A 19,719-nucleotide genomic window follows, 5' to 3' on the forward strand; every position below is an offset into this window, starting at 1 on the left:
AGAGGGATGATTGATATAGAGTATAGCGTAAATTATGGACCGAATCTCATAGTAATTAGTAAGGAAATTTTGGTTCCTATAAAACTTGTTAACGTTGAATTGCATCGCTATACTGCTATTTTAAACCAGTTGTGCACATCAAAATCGTTGGGCGTAGGGTCAAACATTGCCCTATCCTCATAAAATGTTGTAAATAGTTTTTGGGTCCCATAAATCTTGTTTATGAAGAATTTCTTCACTATCCTGGTATTTTAAAAAAGTTATAAGCTTTAGAGTATTTTCAAGGGTAATTTATATGGTCAAATATGGACCGATACTCATAAAAATTAGTGTTGCGATTTAAGTTCATTAAAGTTTTGTCTAATAAAATTTCAAAGCTTTACTGATATGTTTATGAGCGCTAAAATATTTTTCTGAAGGGGATCTTATATGGCGGCTAGGATCAAATAAAGCCCGATGTCCGCCATTCTTCACTATATAATTTTTGAATACATAAAAATAATTTGGTCCAAATTTGCTCACGATTACTAGCTACTCATCATATTTATTTCTGTTTAATCTCTTTTCCGAGGAGCCATTTGTATGGGAATCATGAGAAATCGTGAATTTACATTTACTAAATTTTATACACTTCGTCCGAAAGGCACAGCAAAACACTTGTGTCAAATTATATCAAGTTATTTTTTTTATTTTATTTAATATTTAGTTACATATAATTAAAATTATATGTTAAAAAGCACTAGCAACGAAGGCTTTCGGCTTGATTCGTTTATAAATAATACATATATACTATGTTATATTTTGCTTTTTAGATGTGAAAGTTCCACAAATTTGTTTATTAATTCGATGTTTTTCATTGTTGGCAGTTTAAGGATATCAAATCTCCGAATATATTATTATTGTTAATGGTAATCGACAGGAATTGCAGATTGGTTGATTAGATCTCTCAATTATGTAGTTGTAAGTCGTGTGTGGCCAAGTCGTAATCGGGTGAAAACATTGTTCATGTGAGAGGTAGTATTAGTTGGAAGAGTTGTAGGATTAAGGGTAGGATTGTTTTCTTTATAAGGATGAGAATATAATTCCCAATGTCGTTTGTTTTCCAAAATGACATCTGATTTAAATTTTTTTATTATTGATTGTTTACATTGAGGTATCTTACACAGTAGTGGAGACAACACGGCGTTCTTTGCTGCACCATCCGCATGTTCGTTACCTTCAATACCAACGTGACCTGGTATCCATAACATTTTTATTCTATCAGAATTATTAAGGATATATTGTTGCATAGATTTAATCATTTTTGGATTCAGTATTTTGAGGAGCTTGGAATAGACTTTGACGTGACCTGGTATCCATAAAATTCTTCTTATATCAGAATTATTAAGGATATATTGTTGCATAGATTTAATCATTTTTGTATTCAGTATTTTGAGGAGCTTGGAATAGACTTTGACAATCTGTGGCTATTATGAATTGTTCTTTATTTCCTTTATTTAATAGTAGAAATCCATATATAGCTTGAGCTTCGGCGTCGAAAATTGATGCTGGTTCAATTAAAATACCATGGATTATTAAATTACCATCTTCATCGAATAATGCAAAAGAAGTTCCGTGTGATGTTTTGGAACCAATGATTTTTTATATCCTTATATAGTTGTTTATATATTAAATCTGAAGTATATTCCTTTTTAAGTTTAGTGAGATCATCTAAGAAAATATTCTTGTTTAGCAACCATGTGGGAAATGTTAGAGTTGATTCGATTTTTAATTCCGTTTTACGCTTATTTAATAAGTTAATTATATGTTGTAGCCAATTGTTTCCTTGGCAAATTTTTGAGATTAGATTGCATTTTAATATTTTCATTCGTTCTTCAATATTCACTATTCCAGCTTCGGCTAGGAGGTTTTTTAGCAGGTGTTGTCCTAAATGCTCTTAAACTATTTCTAATGGCTGAATTGTATACTGTTTTTTTTTATTTGTATATTTGTTTTAGAAAATAGTCCATATATTGTTAATCCATAATCAATCTTAGATCCAATTATTAATTATGTGGCATTAATTAAACAATTAACATGCATTTGACTTTTATGTGATGAAAGGTATTTTATGCCATTTAATCTTTTTTGGTGATTAGACTGTAAATATTCTCAATGACCTTTAAAGGTATATTTGTTGTCAAAAATAATGCCAAGAATTTTAATATTTTTAGTATTTTTTATCTGGCAATTATGAATAGAATTGTTGGCTTCGTTACAATTATATGTTTTACATACATATGTGAATATCTTGACATTTTTCCGTTGAAATTTTTGATCCGGATAATTTTGACCAATAATCAATGACGTTTAATGAGTTTTTAAATTCCTCTTCAATATCTGTAATAGAATTTTTTTTGACTTATTAGATAAAGATCATCAGCATATAAACAATATTGTATCTTTTGATTGTTGATGACATCATTGAGATTTTCAAAAGCAATAAGAAAGCAAAAGTGGCGAACACTGAGGAATATCGCTGTATAGAGATTTTGTATTTGAAACAATGTTATTCACCTTAACTCGCAATTTTCTATGTGTTAGGAATGATTTTATATAATTAAATTTTCCAATCGTTTAATTTTTTTAAAACAAGATGTATACCCACTCGGCCAAAAGCCTTTTCAAAATCGACTGATAATATTGATATGTGGTTTTTTGTGGAGAGGTTTTTAGAAATCGTGTGATCTATATATAATAACGCATCCATAGTACCAGATCCAGGTTTGAAGCCAACATGATTGGGAGAAATTTTATTGTCAATTTGAAGATACCATAATAGCCGTCTAGAAATTATTTTTTCGAGAAGTTTTCCCAAACATGGTAAAAGCGAGATTGGGCGATAATTGTTAATGTCTATTGAATTTTTGTTGGGTTTCTTTATTGGAACTATTACTGCAGTTTTGTATATTTGAGGTATGACTCCGGTTTTAAAAATTTTGTTGTATAATGTCAGTCTTTTGTCTTTGAGTGGTTTTGGGCTATTTTTAATTAAAGTATACCTAATTCCATCAAAGCCAGGTGATGATCCTGTAGTGTCATGTGTCACATTTAAGTTTAATACTTTGTTAAGATGTAGTTTGTATTCGTTTGATAAATTTTAAATTTTTGATAAGTCTGACAAATATTCGCTGAAACAGTCAGCTATTTGCTGACTTTCCTCCAATTTTTGGCTGTTGTATTCTATTGCTCTAATTATTTTAGATGCACAATTACCAGTTAATCTGCGGATTCCTGACCATAAAGTTTTTATGGAAGATCGTGGATTTAAATTTTTAGTATTCTCAAAGCACTGCCTTTTAGATATTTGTTTTTGTCTGTTGAATTTTGCATTTTTCTTTTTATATTCAATGAGATTGGAAATGGTTCTATTTTTTCTAAATAGCTTCCAAGCATCTTGCTTGTCTTTTTGTAATACATATTTTTCGATCTTGGTTCCACCATAGTTCACATTTTTTAAAATAAAATTTTTTGGACGTTCGAGGTATATATACATTACATGCTATTTTTTGAATTATAGCTGCCTCTTTGTTTGTATTTGTATTGGAAGTTGATTTATTTCTTTCTATTAAAGTTTCTATATCATCATATGAAATCCAAAAAGCCCTAAGTTACAAAACAATCAAAATCGACTTTTTGATTGATTATGATGCACCTTATCAAAATACATGTTCCTGCTAAATTTTACACTAAAATTAAAATTCATGAAAATTTTAAAATTCTTTTGAGTTTTTAACTTCGAAACTGTGAAACGTTATAAGTTGGCATCAAATAAAACAAAAATGGCACTTTTAGCGAATCATTGTAATTTAGAAATTATTTTACTGTTTTAGAATTTTTTCAAAGAAAAATTTCAGAAAATCTTTATGAAAGCAAAGAAGCCTTCCATGTTTCGGCATATTTGACCAACAAAAACCGATTTGAATTTAGTTGAAATTGTTAAAACTTACTATTTTTAATGTAACTTACGCCCTTTTGGGTTTCAGAAAAAACAAATTCTCAAGGGCGTAAGTTTCATATCTCCGTAAGTGTTTAAGTTAAAATTGATTTAACTACCTTTTTGAAATACTATTTATAACAACGTTAGAATCCTATAAAGCTTCTAACAACGTTAGATCCTATAAAGCTTCCCTTTTTTTGCAACTTTGTTGGAAGATTCTAACGAGTAACCGCTAACGGTGCTTAAATATTGTTTGCCACTAAATTTATGCTTGTTTCGTTTGACATTATAAATCACTTTTGATTTGTCTACGACATAAGCACTACGTGCAATTACATTTACAAAACCATCTACTTCTACGAGGTAATATTTGGTTTATATATAAAGAGATCTTCATCTCTAATAAATTTTAAATATACATTTGTTTTATTTTTATATAAAATCTTGGGAATCTTGTTGGAGCTGAACATTTGGTCCTAGCGAACCGGATTTCTTAGATCATTTATCGGATTTTTTGGATCTTTATATCAGTACCGGATCTTCTTTGGCACCTTCAACTCCATTCCTATAATACAGTCCACCGGAGATATCTTTATCATTTATTTATTTCTACGAAATAAGGTACGTAAATATATTTCAATTGTGAGCAAGTGATAAAATTCGTTTGTTTTGTTTCGCGAACATATACACACATTTCTTTTGTGAATTTTTGTTTTATTTTTTTTTAATTTGTGGATACATCTCACTAATTCGAACTCTAATTTATATTTAAAATTTTTTTAATTTATTTTTGGCTCCTACGGACAATATATTAAATTAAAGTAAATTTTATTAAAATTTTATTACAAAAATCAGTGGTTTTTCTTTTGTGCGTTATTTGTTTACAGATTTAGATCTGTAAAATAAAACAATAAAATACATAAACGGTTGATTCTTCTTCTACCTTTATATTAGTCACCCTACGCTCGGCCAGTTTGACTATTATCACATTTGTTTATATACATTTTGTAGTCAAGTAGTATTATTAATTTATTTATTTTAAACGACTTTTCATATATTAAAAAATGTCGGTTTCGCCACTAAACTCGTTTATTAGAGCATCGGATGCTCTTATTGCATTCGGGGCTATGTTTAGTAATTTTGACGAAGAAATTCATACGGTTTATACTTTGGAGATTCAGAGTCAAGAGTTAAAAACACTTTGGGGTAAAGTTAAGACGACGTATAATGAATGTCTTAACTCTTTAGAGTCCGAAGAATTTGATGTGGCAGCGGCTAAATATAAAGCTACCTACACAGCGTATATCTAATGCGGAGGATCTATCCATGAAAAAATAGATGAATTCAAATCTGCTTTGAAAAGCAATGAATCTCCAACGGTAAATTTGAACTCCGGTAATACAGATCATAATCTAGCACTACCTCCTTGTGATATTGATTCATTCAGAGGTGATTATGTTTCTTGGCCCGCTTTTAGGGATTTATTTACCGCAATTTTTATTAATAGCTCGCGGCTTAGCAATATAGAACGGCTTTGCCATTTAATAAGAAAAACCGAGGGTGAAGCAAAAGAAATCGTTTCTAAATATCCACTTGTTAACGCAAGTTTTGAAGTAGCCTGGCGCGATTTAAAGGAAGCATATGAGAATCCTCGTATGTTGGTACATAACCAACTAAAAGTTATTTTTGGCCTTCCTTTCCTTGACAAGGAATCGATAACAGCACTCAAAACACTACAACGCGGAATTAATAGTTGCCTTTCGGCTCTTTCTATTTATAAAGTGCCTACGGATAATTGGGATCCAATTATAATTTTTATGTGTATTCAACGTCTGCCTAGATCTACAGTTATTTTGTGGGAACAGGGTGTTAAAAACAAAACTGTTTTGTCTACATGGAAAGATTTCGATAACTTTCTGACAGAAAGAATTCAGACATTGCAATGTCTTCAAGATCTTAAAGGTACGAACTCGACTGACGTCGACTCTTCAGTGCATTCAAATAGTTCTACTATTACTAAACCTTCATGTATCTTATGCCCTAATCAGTCACACTATTTGCGAAATTGTCGTCGATTTAAAAATCTTTCAGTATCTGACAGAATTTCTACTGTGAATGATTATAACTGCTGTACTAATTGCCTTTCGAGGACACATGAAGTCAGAAGTTGTACAATCAACAATAACTGTTTTATTTGCAATAATCGACATCATTCTATGCTTCATCTGCAGCATACAGATAATTCTATAGTTGAAAGACCTACTGTTTCTACTGAACGGAATTCCAGTGAAGTTCTACGACCCACTAACTCTCACACTCGACAATCGCATACGTCCAATAATGTTACTTCTAATCCACAAGAATTTCATACTAGACAGAATCAGTCCGTTTTGTTAGGGACTGCAATGGTAAACATAATTCATAACAGCCATAAGTATCAGGTCCGTGCTTTAATAGGGTTCAGAATGTTCTTTCATTTCTGAACGTTTACGAAAAAGATTAAAACTTCCCACTCATTCTTCGAATTCTAACGTTTCTGGCGTTAATAATGTGGTTTTTGGAGTTTCAAAGTTTTGTCCTTTGGAAATTAGTTCAGATTTAGATTCTTCAATAAAACTATCAACTAACGCATTTGTTTTACCAGAAATAACAGGAAATTTGCCTTCGACTTCTGTAAATGTCGATATTGGAAAATTATTGCCAAATCTTTGTTTGGCTGATTCGAATCTTTTTACCAGTAGGCCTGTAGATATTCTTATCGGAGCAGATTTATATCCGCGCATTATTTTACCGGAAATACAACAAAACGTATTAGGGTCGTTATTGGCACAGAAAACTATATTTTGTTGGATACTGACAGGTCCAGCTAATCCTAGGGATTTTGAAACATATATCGACAATTTAACGTATTCTACGTGGTCTAACGCTTTTTAACCTTTAATTTATTATCACTTTAAAATGCTCACAGAAATATATTTATGTTCCTACTACCTTATTTATGTTTTTACCTTATTATTTATTATCTTTATATATATTATATTACTTATATTAAATAATAATCCACTTCGGTACTGTGGGAAAAGTCGAGAGACTTTCCAAAAATCCACCTGCGGGACTTCGGTTCAGTGGGGAAAGTCGAGAGAATTCTTAAAAATCCACCTGCGGGACTTCGGTTCTGTGGTGAAAGTCGATAGACTTCTTAAAAATCCACCTGCGGGACTTAGTTTCTGTGGGGAAAGTCGAGAGACTTCTTAAAAATCCACCTTCGGGACTTAGGTTCTGTGGGGAAAGTCGAGAGACTTCTTAAAAATCTACATCGTTTTAAAATCGTTTGCAATTCCTAAGGTATAACTACCTTTTTGAAATACTATTTATAACAACGTTAGAATCCTATAAAGCTTCTAACAACGTTAGATCCCATAAAGCTTCCTTTTTTTTGCAACTTTGTTGGAAGATTCTAACGAGTAACCGCTAACGGTGCTTAAATATTGTTTGCCACCAAATTTATGCTTGTTTCGTTTGACATTATAAATCACTTTTGATTTGTCTACGACATAAGCACTACGTGCAATTACATTTACAAAACCATCTACTTCTACGAGGTAATATTTGGTTTAAATATAAAGAGATCTTCATCTCTAATAAATTTGAAATATACATTTGTTTTATTATTATATTAAATCTTGGGAATCTTGTTGGAGCTGAACAGTAAGTAAAATAAAAACCGCAAATTTTTGTTCAAATAATAATTTGTCAATAAAAAAAAAGCTTAACTTGAGAAAATGTTGAACATTTTTGGTTTATTTATCATTTTAGACGGTTTTTTGCTTCTCTTGAAAAATTTGTTCAATGTAACTTAGGGCTTTTTGGATTTCATATGACGATATGATTTTTATACTCGTCCCAATTTGCTTGATTGTATTTATATCGTGTTTTTATTATTGATGTAGGTGTTGAATATACTATTTTGCTTTTGTAACATGTACGAATAGGAAAATGGTCACTGTTGTAAAGATCATTAACAACATCCCAAGTTAAGTTAGGTAGGAGCAATGTTGAGCAAAAAGTTAAATCAATGTTTGTAAGGGTATTGTGAGTGGAGAGATGTGTTGGGGATCCATCCAGGTATTTTACTCTTTTGTGGTAATTGGTAGATCCCCAAATTGGGTTCCACGTATTGAAATCACCTGCCATAATCAGGTTTTCATTGGATGGAATTAGTCTTTCTATGTCAATGTTGGAAATATGATTCTCGGGTGGAATATATACCGAGGAAATTCTAATATTATATTTTGCTATCAAAGAAATTAAGATATGTGGAATATCTTTAAGTATAAGAATGCCACAGCCTTGTCGTGATGTGAAAGTATCCTGTATACTGTTTCGGTAATATTGGAGTTTCTGTTCTTTTAATATTAGTTTCTTGAAAACAAATGATATCTGGATTGTATTTTTTAATTATCAGTTCTATACTTGTATAATTATTTATTAATCCGTTAATACTCTATTGAATTATAACTATATTCATTAAATTAAGATGATTTTAAAATCCATTGTGAAATATCAAGGAATCATTTATTATTCATTAAAAAAAAAACGATTTCTTCTTGTTCATTATAATTATTATGAGTTGTTATTTATTTAGGTAAATTTAAAGTTTTATTTATTTATTTATTCGTTTATTTAATCTTAAGGAACTTAATTCTAAGACTAAATTATAGTTAAAGAGCACTAGCTGCTATGGCCATCAGCTCTAATGTTGTACATATTTACTAATATTTATGTATATGCATATTAAGCATATTATTTATATTTTAAGTTTGGTTAGTTTAATGAAATGGTAAATTTTGTTAATGTTTTCTGTTGATGGTTCCTTTAAAAGGCTGTTGTCTTTGGGTTGAAAATGATCTACATTCTGTGAGAGCATATTTTATTGTTTGAGCGCAATTACATCTATTAGGAGGCTGTGAGTTTTTTTTCAGAATCCAGTCGTGTGAGAAAATGGTGTGACCGAGTCGTAATCTTGAAAATGTTCTAATTTTGAATTTATCAGTGTCTGTTGGGTAAGAGGGAGGGATACATTGTGGATTTATATTGGAATAATGGTAATGATTGATTGATTTATTTTTGGTTTTGTCTATAATGACATATTTAATGTGTCTGCGAATATAAATTTTTTCCAATGTGCTATCCATTGTTAAAGGTGCGTATGAGGCGAATTTTGGTGCCAAGTCAGCTTTTTCTTTGCCAATGATACCAATGTGACTTGGTATCCAGTGCAATCATATTAAACTTTTGTTGTCAATTAGAGCAACCCTAATCAGGTTTATATATAGTATTCCATTTAAAGTTTAACGGGTTATTTATTGCTTTTAGCACAAGATTCCGCTGGAAAATAGATGCCTGTTCCGGGTGCAATCCTAATAAGATATTATCTCTATTTTCGTTTACCACAGCGTACGCTGGTATGTTACTTTGTGATTTAGTGCCGTCTGTGTAGAAGAATCGCCAGTTATTGTTTTTAAAAAGCATTTTTTGTTCTGAAAAATGGCCGAGGTAAGTGTCTTTTGGAGTATCGGATTTGTTGAAGTTTGCCAGTGAAAAATTAAGGGATATAGTTTCAAATTTCCATGGGGGATTTTTAAGTATTTTTTGGAAAACAAAGGCAGAATGTTTAACTCAGTGCATAAGGACAAATATTGGGCTTTTGCTGATTTGATGCGCTTGATTTTTTTAGCTTTGATAATTGAGGAGATATCCTTGTCAATAATGGAGTTTGTACTGTTAAGGAGTTTAGGTATAAGTCTAGCATTTAATTCATGTATTCTGTCTGGTATTGATGGTAGATTCGCTTCACAAAGTATATTGTTTATAGGGCTGTCCTCAATGCGTAGACCATATACCGGCGTATAGAGAGGCAGATAAAAAAAATTACCACTACTCGCACACTATTGGCATTTTTTCAATTAATTTGCACTGAAAAAAATATTTGGTTATTTTTAATTTTGAAGATTAAATTGCATTACTGTAAAATGCGAATATTTATAAACAAAATGTAATCAATGTACATAAGAACGATAATTTCTTCACATAGAAACAACATTTCAAATTAAAATGTACAAAAGAAGTATGAAACAAGATGAACTTATTTACTTTCATTGTTATGTATTCTAGAAAATTATTTAGGGTGTACGTTGTTTTTGTAAATTATGCTCTTGTTTTTGTTTTTTCAAGTTGTGTTTGCAATTTCTTTAACAAAGCGATATCAGCCTGCTTTGTTGAATGCTGTTTTTTTTTTGAAATATATTTTATAAAATTAGTATTAGAGATCCACGTTTCGGCTTCGAGAGATTTCTCGACGAGGGGTGGTACAAAGTAATCATTATTACTGATAAGAGATTGTGTTATAAGAGAAAAAGGTGACATGTTATTATTGTTTGTTGCTGAGGGATTGTTTTCAGTTGTGTTGTTTTTCTTTGTTGATATTCTTTTTGGTGTTTCGTTATTTTCCGCTGTTTTAGTTGATATATTTTGTAATAGTTCTTTAATATTTGATTGTTTGTTTATCGAATTAAATTGGTTTTGTTGTTGTTGTTGTTGTTGTAACAGCTTAAACTATACAATTTTAATCCGGGGGTTCTGTATTTAGGTCCAAGCCAAGAAATTGGGCTACTTCAACAGGGTTAGTCCATAAATCCATTGGGCTAAGTGAAGTAGGGTGGGCTGGACAGTTGAATATGTGGTGGGTATCATGGGGACCCTGTCCACAAGATGGGCATATATTGGGGACGACACGGTCTATGCGGGACCAGTAGGCGTTGAGCCTGTTGCTCCATCCCGATCTCAGTTGTGCCAGAGCAACTCTTGTTTTCCGCGGCAAGTTCTTCTCTATTTCTGCTATGGGCGGTGGGCGACCTCCAAGAACGACATTCATCCGGTAACCTGAAATCGCGGTATTGATGGCGTCTCTATGAATGTCGTTCAAAGCTGCTGTATACGAAGTCCGATCTAAGGGATCCTGAACATAACTTCGTATGCTCTCTTCGTATACACGAAGGTCCTTCCTGACATGCCTCGGGGGAGCATCCAACTGTGTGATGTTAAAGTTGGGATGACTCCTCCGGTGACATCCCAGGAGGAACTGTTTAGTCAGCATGACATTATGTTCCTTGACTGGGAGGACCTTCGTTTCCTCACGTAGATGGTGTTCTGAGGTTATTTGCATGCAGCCCGTTACAGTCCTTAGGGCAGCATTTTGGCAGCTTTGAATATTTCTCCACTGGGTATCACTCGATGGAGACCACACTGGAGCAGCATAATTGACCACTGACCGGCCAATTGTTTTATAGGTAGCCAACAAGGTTTCTTTGTCCATTCCCCAAGTGCTGCCGGCTAGCGCTTTGACGACCTTGTTTCTACTTCGCAATCTGTGCGTAATTGCAGTGGCATGAGCTGAGGAAGTAAACAGGCTGTCAAAGGTGACCCCCAAAATCTTTGGGTGGTTCACAGTCGGAATTTGGTTTCCATCGACTACGACGCCTAGGTTCAAGTTTACCTCCTTCGTCCAGGTGGTGAAAAGTGTAGCTGAAGATTACGCTGGTGACAGTTTCAGGTTACGTCCAGTGAAGAAGTTGTGTATTTCTCCGAGATAACTATTCACTCGATCGCATAGCTCATCAACGTTTTGGCCCGTCGCCATAATGGTACAGTCGTCCGCATAAGATATCACTTCCACACCTTGTGGAGGTGTGGGAAGTTTAGAGAGGTAGAAGTTAAACAATAGGGGCGATAAGACACCGCCCTGTGGTACTCCCTGTTTAACTCTACGGGTTTTGGAACATTTGTCTCTAAACTCAACGAACGACTGACGGCCACTCAGATAATTTACAATCCATCTCTTCAAGTTGTTGGGCATGGTGGACTGCAGGATGTCCTGGAAGAGTGTGGCATTGCTGACTGTATCGAAGGCTTTCGATAAATCTAGCGCCACAAGGAGTGTCCTTTCACAAGGTCTCTGCTGGTTTAAGCCTTGTGAGATCTGAGTGGTTATGGCGGTTAATGCTGAGGTGGTGCTGTGCATCTTACGGAATCCATGCTGGTGGCGAGATGCTGTAAGATGGCAGGACAGCTGGGGGAGGAGGAGCGCCTCAAGAGTCTTCGCGACTGGTGACAGGAGGGAAATCGGCCTGTAGGATTGACCCTCTGTCGCGTTCTTCCCTGGTTTCAGTATCGGGATGACTCTACCCTTTTTCCAGGCATTGGGTATTATCAGGCTGCTCATTGACAGGTTAAAGACTATTGTCAAGTACTCGACTCCCCGTTCGCCAAGGTGTTTCAGCATCAGCATGGATATGCCGTCGGGGCCAATCGCCTTAGATGGTTTGGCTGCGTTGATGGCCTCTGCAACTTCAGAAGGGGTGAAAGGTTGTGGAATGTCCGAGACTGGAAGGTTGTGAGGTTTGCGAACAACACTTCATTTCGCCTTATCTCTCTCTGGGTGCTCAATAAAAAGTCGGCAAAATACACGCGAGCACCGTACAGGGTCGGAAATAGTGGTATCTGCAAACTTAATCGCGACCCTGTCATCCTTCTTCGTCGGGTTGGGGAGAGACCGAACCGTAGACCACAACTTACTAACACCTGAGCTCAAGTTGCAGTTCTTCAAATGATCTAACCATTTGTTCCGTTTGTCCTCATTTACCAACCTGCTGATATCATGATTCAGCTGGATAATACGTGGGTCGTCGGGGTTGATACTTCGGAGGTCATCGCGCTCGTCTGCTAGTCTCGCTGCCTCTGCTGGGAAGTGCGGCCGCACTAAGGATAGTCGACCAGCAGGAATAAAGCGGGCTGCTGCTGCGATGACAGTTTCGCGGAACTTGCTCTCTGCTTGGTGTACGTTGCTAGGAGCTGGAAGATCATTGAGGATGCGATCAGTGAATTCTCTGAAGCCGGGCCAGTCTGCTTTCTTTTGGTTTATGTAGAGACGGCGTTCAGAGACGATGAAGTCATTGGGTCGATCCAGACAAACGATTATGGGTAAGTGGTCTGAGGCTAGAGAAACTACTGCTCTCCAAGTTGCGTAGTTTATCAGACCAGGGCTCGCTATTGTGATGTCTGGAGAGCTGGCGCAGTTACCCATAATCCGTGTGGGGGCATCATCATTTATTGTGCAGAAGGTGGATTCGTTGTTCCGCCAGTGACGCGCCTCTCTGGTCTTCCACTAGACTAGAGTGCCAGAGCTGATGATGCGCGTTAAAGTCCCCAAGGACTAGACGCATATCGCCGTCTAATAATGTCCTAATGTCGGGACGGTAGCCTGATGGACAACTGGCTACTGGTGGAATGTAGACATTATAGAGCTCTAGGTCGGTGTTATGAATTATAAATGCAATGCCCCCACCGTTGCTTCTGGTGCGGTCTTTTCGGAGAACGTTGTAACCGTTACAACTGTGCAGACTGGAATTACTCGTCAGTTTTTTTCTCCTGGACCGCTGCGACCACGATGTTGTTTTGCTGCATAAATCTGGTTATCTCGGGTAATTTACTCTGGAGGCCATTGCAGTTAAACAGCAATATGGATATCACCCCAGGTCTCTGGACCGCAATCGATGGAGTCAGCGGCGAGGGTTGTTGTTGCTGCTGAAGATGTTGTGTTTGCTGCGGTTGTTGTGATTGCGGTGGGGAGGGTGGAGATGTGGCGTATGATGACGATGTCGATGATGCCAATGAATTCCGTCGCTGTTGTTGGCAGCATGGGGCGACAAAAGTCTCCGACCACTCCCGATGATGATTTAGTCCAGAGCAGTTTCTGAGGTGACACCAGCCCAAACAAGCGTTGCACCGTAATTGGGTGGACATATGGTGCAACCGGTTCTGGCAAACTGTACAGAATCATGGTCCGGGATTTAGTTCGATTCTGGCACGGACCAAAAGGATACGGAGCAGCAATGCCGGAAGATGTTGCTCCGTTGGTAAAAATGTGTAGTTGTTGCTGAGGTTGACAGCCCTTGGCCGAAAAATTTCGGGTCATTCCGGTACGTAGAACCGGCTGTCGGGGAATGATAGGTTTTGTTGTTTTTTGTTGTTGCGGGTTGTTTGTTTGAGTCAGGGTTTTGCGCAGTAGGATTACTATTTATTTCTGTTTGCTTATTTGAATTATCTTTGCGTTTTGTTGGGGAGTTGGTTACTGTTGCTGTATAAGAGTTGGGTTGATTGGTTGTGGGTATTGGATTATTTTCCCGGTACTTGCGTCTAGCTTCACTTATGCTGCAGTATTTTTTTTTTTTTTAATTTTAAGTATTTCTCTAGTTTGAACGTATCGTGGGCAGTTTTTATCGGCGGATGAGTGTTCACCTGAGCAATTTGTGCAGAAAATACGCGAGCATTCTTCTGAAGCATGTGGTGGAAGACTGCAAGTCGGGCATGTAGTGTCTCCTTTACAACGGTTTTTTGTATGGCCTAGTTTCTGGCAAGTTTTGCATCTCATTGGATTTGGTATGTAGTGTTCTACTTTACATTTATACCAAGCGACATCTACCGAAGTGGGTCGAATGTTATAATCATGTTATAATCATTTTACCGGTTGGACATCGGGTTTTGCCATCATCGCTGAGTTTTTTAAACTTGCATACTTCTATGACTCCTTGAGTTTTCATTTCTTGGATTATTTCATCTTCTTGGACTATTTCATCGCCTTTAACGGAATTAAGAGTGTCATGTAGTTTGCAAGTGATTGAGCATATATTAGAAAGTGTTTTATTTTTTAAGAATTTTTCAGCAACACGTGCGTTACGTGTTAGGATTAAAAGATTACCGTCTCGTAGTAGAGATATAGAGTTAATTTCAGTGCTTATGTTTTCCACGCCTTTCTTAATAGCAAAAGGGCTTATTTGTGATAATTGTTTTTTAGGATCACTAGACGAGATTATTACGTATTTTGGGTTGTTTTTATTGTTATTTGGTGTTGGTAGATCTGGGTATTCATTGGATTTTCGTTTTTTAGAAGGATTTTCTATAAAATCCCTAGTACAGAAAATCTATTGTTGGACAATTTGTCCGGAGGCCCCGGAGCCATGGTGCTTGTTATTTTTTTCCCTTTTTTATGTATAGATTCCTTTATTTATATAAAGTTTTTATAAATTTAAGAAATATATTAAAAAAACACGCGGTTAATAATTTAAAGAGATGAGCTATGAATATCGATGACTACGAACTTAACAGTTGTTAGAAAAATAGAATATCAATAATAAGAACCTTACGCTTTAAAAGCAAGACGATGACTGAAATTTAAAGTTTTATTTTGAGATAAGTTGAGAGTTTCTTTTGTTTTCTTTAAATTGTTTGTTGTTGGATTGTTCACATGACTTTTAGTCATTGCACGTGTTAATACAGAGGTTTTTGGAGTATTTTTGATGTAGATTTTTGTGTTTTAAAATCATTTGAAAGTGTTTTTGTTGAGTTAAGAGGTTCACTTATATTTTTTGTGTTTTCCTTGTTGTTGGTTGGATAGAAAGTTATTTATTTAATAGAATTTATTGGTTTATTTTCTGCAGTTAGTGGAATTGTTGTTTTTAAATTGTTGATATTGTTTGACTTGTTGTTAGTGACATTTGAAAAATATTGATCTAGTGGTTTAGTTAACGTTTGAGCACAATATTTTTCTTTTGCGACCTTTAAAGAGCAGTTTTCCTTCGTTTTTATTTTCAATATTTCTTTTTGTTGCTTAAACATTTTACATTCTTTTGTAGAAGAAGGGTGTTCTTCGGAACAGTTAACGCAAAAAGTTCGAGTACATTCAGATGGTATGTGGGGAGGTAAACCACAGTTTTCAAATTTTGGGGTATTTTTGCACCATTTGAGAGTATGACCAAGCATTTGACAATTTTTGCACAGCATTGGATTAGGGAAGAATTGACTAACTTTGATTTTTTGCCAAGATATTTCCAGTTTATCAGGTATAGAATATCTGTCAAATATTATTAACATTACGCCGCAAGGAACCATTTTTCCTTCAGGATTTTTTCTTTGATACTTGTAGATATCGACTACACCTTGTGATTTAAATTCCTGAATAATTTCGTTCTCGGGGATGTTTATAAGATAAGGTTCATATATGTATAGTACCTTTAGATAAATTTAAATTCGAATGGTATTCACATTTAATACTGCATATTCCAGGAAGATTTTTTGTTGAAATTAGGTTATCTGCGTTTGTTTAGTTTCAAATTAAAAGAAGTAGATTTCCGTCTCTTAATTCTGATACAGAAAGCATATCTGAGCAGATGAGTTTTAATGAGCGGTGGACTGAAAAACAGGAGTATTGTTGTAAGGTTTTATTGTCGGAAGTAGCTGACATTACAACATGTTTTGGATCAGGTTTTTGAATAACCGGAAGTTCGGGAAATACAGCGAAAATGTTCTGATTTGGTCGTTTCTTTTTGGCGCAAGGGCCATCCGCTACTAATGTTGTTGTCTCCCAGATTGGGTGTACCGGACATAATTACACTATTATATAAGATATTAACTTAAACTGCTGTCTATACGAAAACTTTTGATGCTCACTGTCCTTTTACTGCAAAATTTACAAAAAACTCAAAACTAAGATCTGTAATAAACACTACCGCACGGCGCAAGAGTTAGTCAAAGACTATGTATATCAAATTATCATCGAAATAGAACCTGTATGTAAGGAAAAAGTTCTAAGAAAATGTCCAGCAAAAAAAAAAAAAAAAAAAAATCAGAAAAAGAAAACGTGCTAAATCCTAATAAATTAAGATTGTATCAGATCATTTAAGTGATTATACTGGGAATATTGACATCTTGTGTGGAAATTATTAGTTAATCTTTCAATTTTAACATGTACGAGATCAAGGTTGGCGAGAGTATGTAAACGTTGCGTTGAGTAGTGCCAAGGTAGATTATAAATTAATTGTAATAGTTTATTATGAGCAATTTGGAGTTTATTTATGTAACATTTTGCAGAAGTCGACCATACTGGGGCGCCATAAAACAATAATGGGTGAAAAATTAATTTTTTGTTGTTTAAGCCAACTTCAGATTTTCTGTTTATAATTGGTCATCACATCAATTTTGTTGAACAAATATGAAATATGTTCATTAAAAAAAAGTTTGGTGTCGAGGATTATGCCAAGATACTTAACTTTATCTTCCCAAGAGACTTTGTGGTTCATAAATTGAAGTGGGATTTGAGGTGTAAAGCAGTCCTTTCTCTTTCTTTTAAAGTAAATGGCTTGTGTTTTTTCTGGATTTACCATTATATTCCATTTGCTAAAATAGCTGTGCAGCTCAGTTAGTGCTATTTGTAAATTAGTTGTAATACTAGTGGCGAGTACATCTGAGCAAAGTATAGATATATCGTCTGCGAATATTGATGTATTGCAATTTTGGAAAGTAGGTATATCTGCAGTGAAGATGTTGTATAAAATGGGTGACAAGCAAGACCCTTGAGGAAAACCTGCGTTTATATTTGTTCGTTGGGAGTGGACCGAACCTAAATAAACTTTAAAGGACCTGTTATTAAGGAAAGAAACTCTTTATAATTTTAATTATTTCTGATGGAAAATTTAATTTCTTTAATTTATAAGGTCATTATGCCATACGGAATCAAATGCGGTTTTTATATCTAGGAGAACCATTCCAGTAGATTATTCATATTGAAAGTTATTTTTCACTAGATTGCGTATTTTAATCAGAGGTTGAGTTGTGTTCTTTTCTGAAATCGAATTGTTGTACAGGGAGAATATTGTTTAAGTCTGGAAAGTATGGTCAATTTCCATCTTGTCAAGTATTTAGAGACCAACAATTTACTTAACGACCGCCAGTATGGCTTTCGTAGAGGTCGCTCTACGGGAGACTTTCGGAGAAATGGTGTCATTCCATTCACCATTTTGGCGAAAGTAAAGTGGTGGCTCTAGATTTTTCAAAGGCGTTTGATAGAGTGTGGCATGGTGCACTTGTATCAAAACTAATTGCATTTGGTGTCGGTAATAACTTCTCTCGATTTATTTCGAGCTTTCTCAGAGATCGCACTATACGAGTTGTTATAGATGGGATCACATCAAACGTGTTCAAGATTAATTCAGGGGTACCGCAAGGCTCCGTTCTTTCCCCTACCCTATTTCTTATCTTTATAAATGACCTTCTATGTCAAACTTCCAACTCTATCTACTCTTTTGCGGATGACAGCAGTATCTGCCATTCTTATTCATTCAATCATAGGCCACGCCCTCTAGAGATTGGGGCAATGAGGCGCAATATGAATGAATCGCTTCTTAATCACGACTTGATAAAAATCTCTGAATGGGGTCGTGTTAACAGAGTCGATTTTAACGCCCGTAAGACTCAATATTGTTTTTTAACACATAAACGCTTGGCAAATATTATTGTTCTATCTATATATGGGTGGTATAAATATTAAGGAATCAGAAACTCTTGATGTTCTGGGCATGAAAATTCAGTGCGATGTCTGCTGGACTAAACACATTTTTCAAGTGTCGAAAGAAGCATTCAAGTGTCTCAAGTGCATCTTACGGAATCCATGCTGGTGGCGAGATGCTGTAAGATGGCAGGACAGCTGGGGGAGGAGGAGCGCCTCAAGAGTCTTCGCGACTGGTGACAGGAGGGAAATCGGCCTGTAGGATTGACCCTCTGTCGCGTTCTTCCCTGGTTTCAGTATCGGGATGACTCTACCCTTTTTCCAGGCATTGGGTATTATCAGGCTGCTCATTGACAGGTTAAAGACTATTGTCAAGTACTCGACTCCCCGTTCGCCAAGGTGTTTCAGCATCAGCATGGATATGCCGTCGGGGCCAATCGCCTTAGATGGTTTGGCTGCGTTGATGGCCTCTGCAACTTCAGAAGGGGTGAAAGGTTGTGGAATGTCCGAGACTGGAAGGTTGTGAGGTTTGCGAACAACACTTCATTTCGCCTTATCTCTCTCTGGGTGCTCAATAAAAAGTCGGCAAAATACACGCGAGCACCGTACAGGGTCGGAAATAGTGGTATCTGCAAACTTAATCGCGACCCTGTCATCCTTCTTCGTCGGGTTGGGGAGAGACCGAACCGTAGACCACAACTTACTAACACCTGAGCTCAAGTTGCAGTTCTTCAAATGATCTAACCATTTGTTCCGTTTGTCCTCATTTACCAACCTGCTGATATCATGATTCAGCTGGATAATACGTGGGTCGTCGGGGTTGATACTTCGGAGGTCATCGCGCTCGTCTGCTAGTCTCGCTGCCTCTGCTGGGAAGTGCGGCCGCACTAAGGATAGTCGACCAGCAGGAATAAAGCGGGCTGCTGCTGCGATGACAGTTTCGCGGAACTTGCTCTCTGCTTGGTGTACGTTGCTAGGAGCTGGAAGATCATTGAGGATGCGATCAGTGAATTCTCTGAAGCCGGGCCAGTCTGCTTTCTTTTGGTTTATGTAGAGACGGCGTTCAGAGACGATGAAGTCATTGGGTCGATCCAGACAAACGATTATGGGTAAGTGGTCTGAGGCTAGAGAAACTACTGCTCTCCAAGTTGCGTAGTTTATCAGACCAGGGCTCGCTATTGTGATGTCTGGAGAGCTGGCGCAGTTACCCATAATCCGTGTGGGGGCATCATCATTTATTGTGCAGAAGGTGGATTCGTTGTTCCGCCAGTGACGCGCCTCTCTGGTCTTCCACTAGACTAGAGTGCCAGAGCTGATGATGCGCGTTAAAGTCCCCAAGGAC

At 36.0% G+C, this 19,719-nt stretch overlaps 1 protein-coding gene across 1 annotated transcript; it reads right to left on the reverse strand.

The window, feature by feature from the left end:
* Positions 1–12,105: 12,105 nt before the first annotated feature.
* Positions 12,106–17,976, reverse strand: LOC119599719. Its single transcript, XM_037949616.1, has 3 exons — positions 17,810–17,976; positions 14,032–14,248; positions 12,106–13,202 (listed from the first exon to the last, which is right to left on the reverse strand). Exons 1-3 carry the CDS (start codon positions 17,974–17,976, stop codon positions 12,453–12,455), a joined length of 1,134 nt encoding a protein of 377 aa, XP_037805544.1. The 3' UTR covers positions 12,106–12,452.
* Between the last annotated feature and the right edge of the window lie 1,743 nt (positions 17,977–19,719).

Source organism: Lucilia sericata, unplaced genomic scaffold (genome assembly GCF_015586225.1).
Source record: "Lucilia sericata isolate MDLA Ls3-8-SP2 unplaced genomic scaffold, ASM1558622v1 Contig000086F_arrow, whole genome shotgun sequence".
In the NCBI taxonomy this organism is placed as follows: domain Eukaryota; kingdom Metazoa; phylum Arthropoda; class Insecta; order Diptera; family Calliphoridae; genus Lucilia; species Lucilia sericata.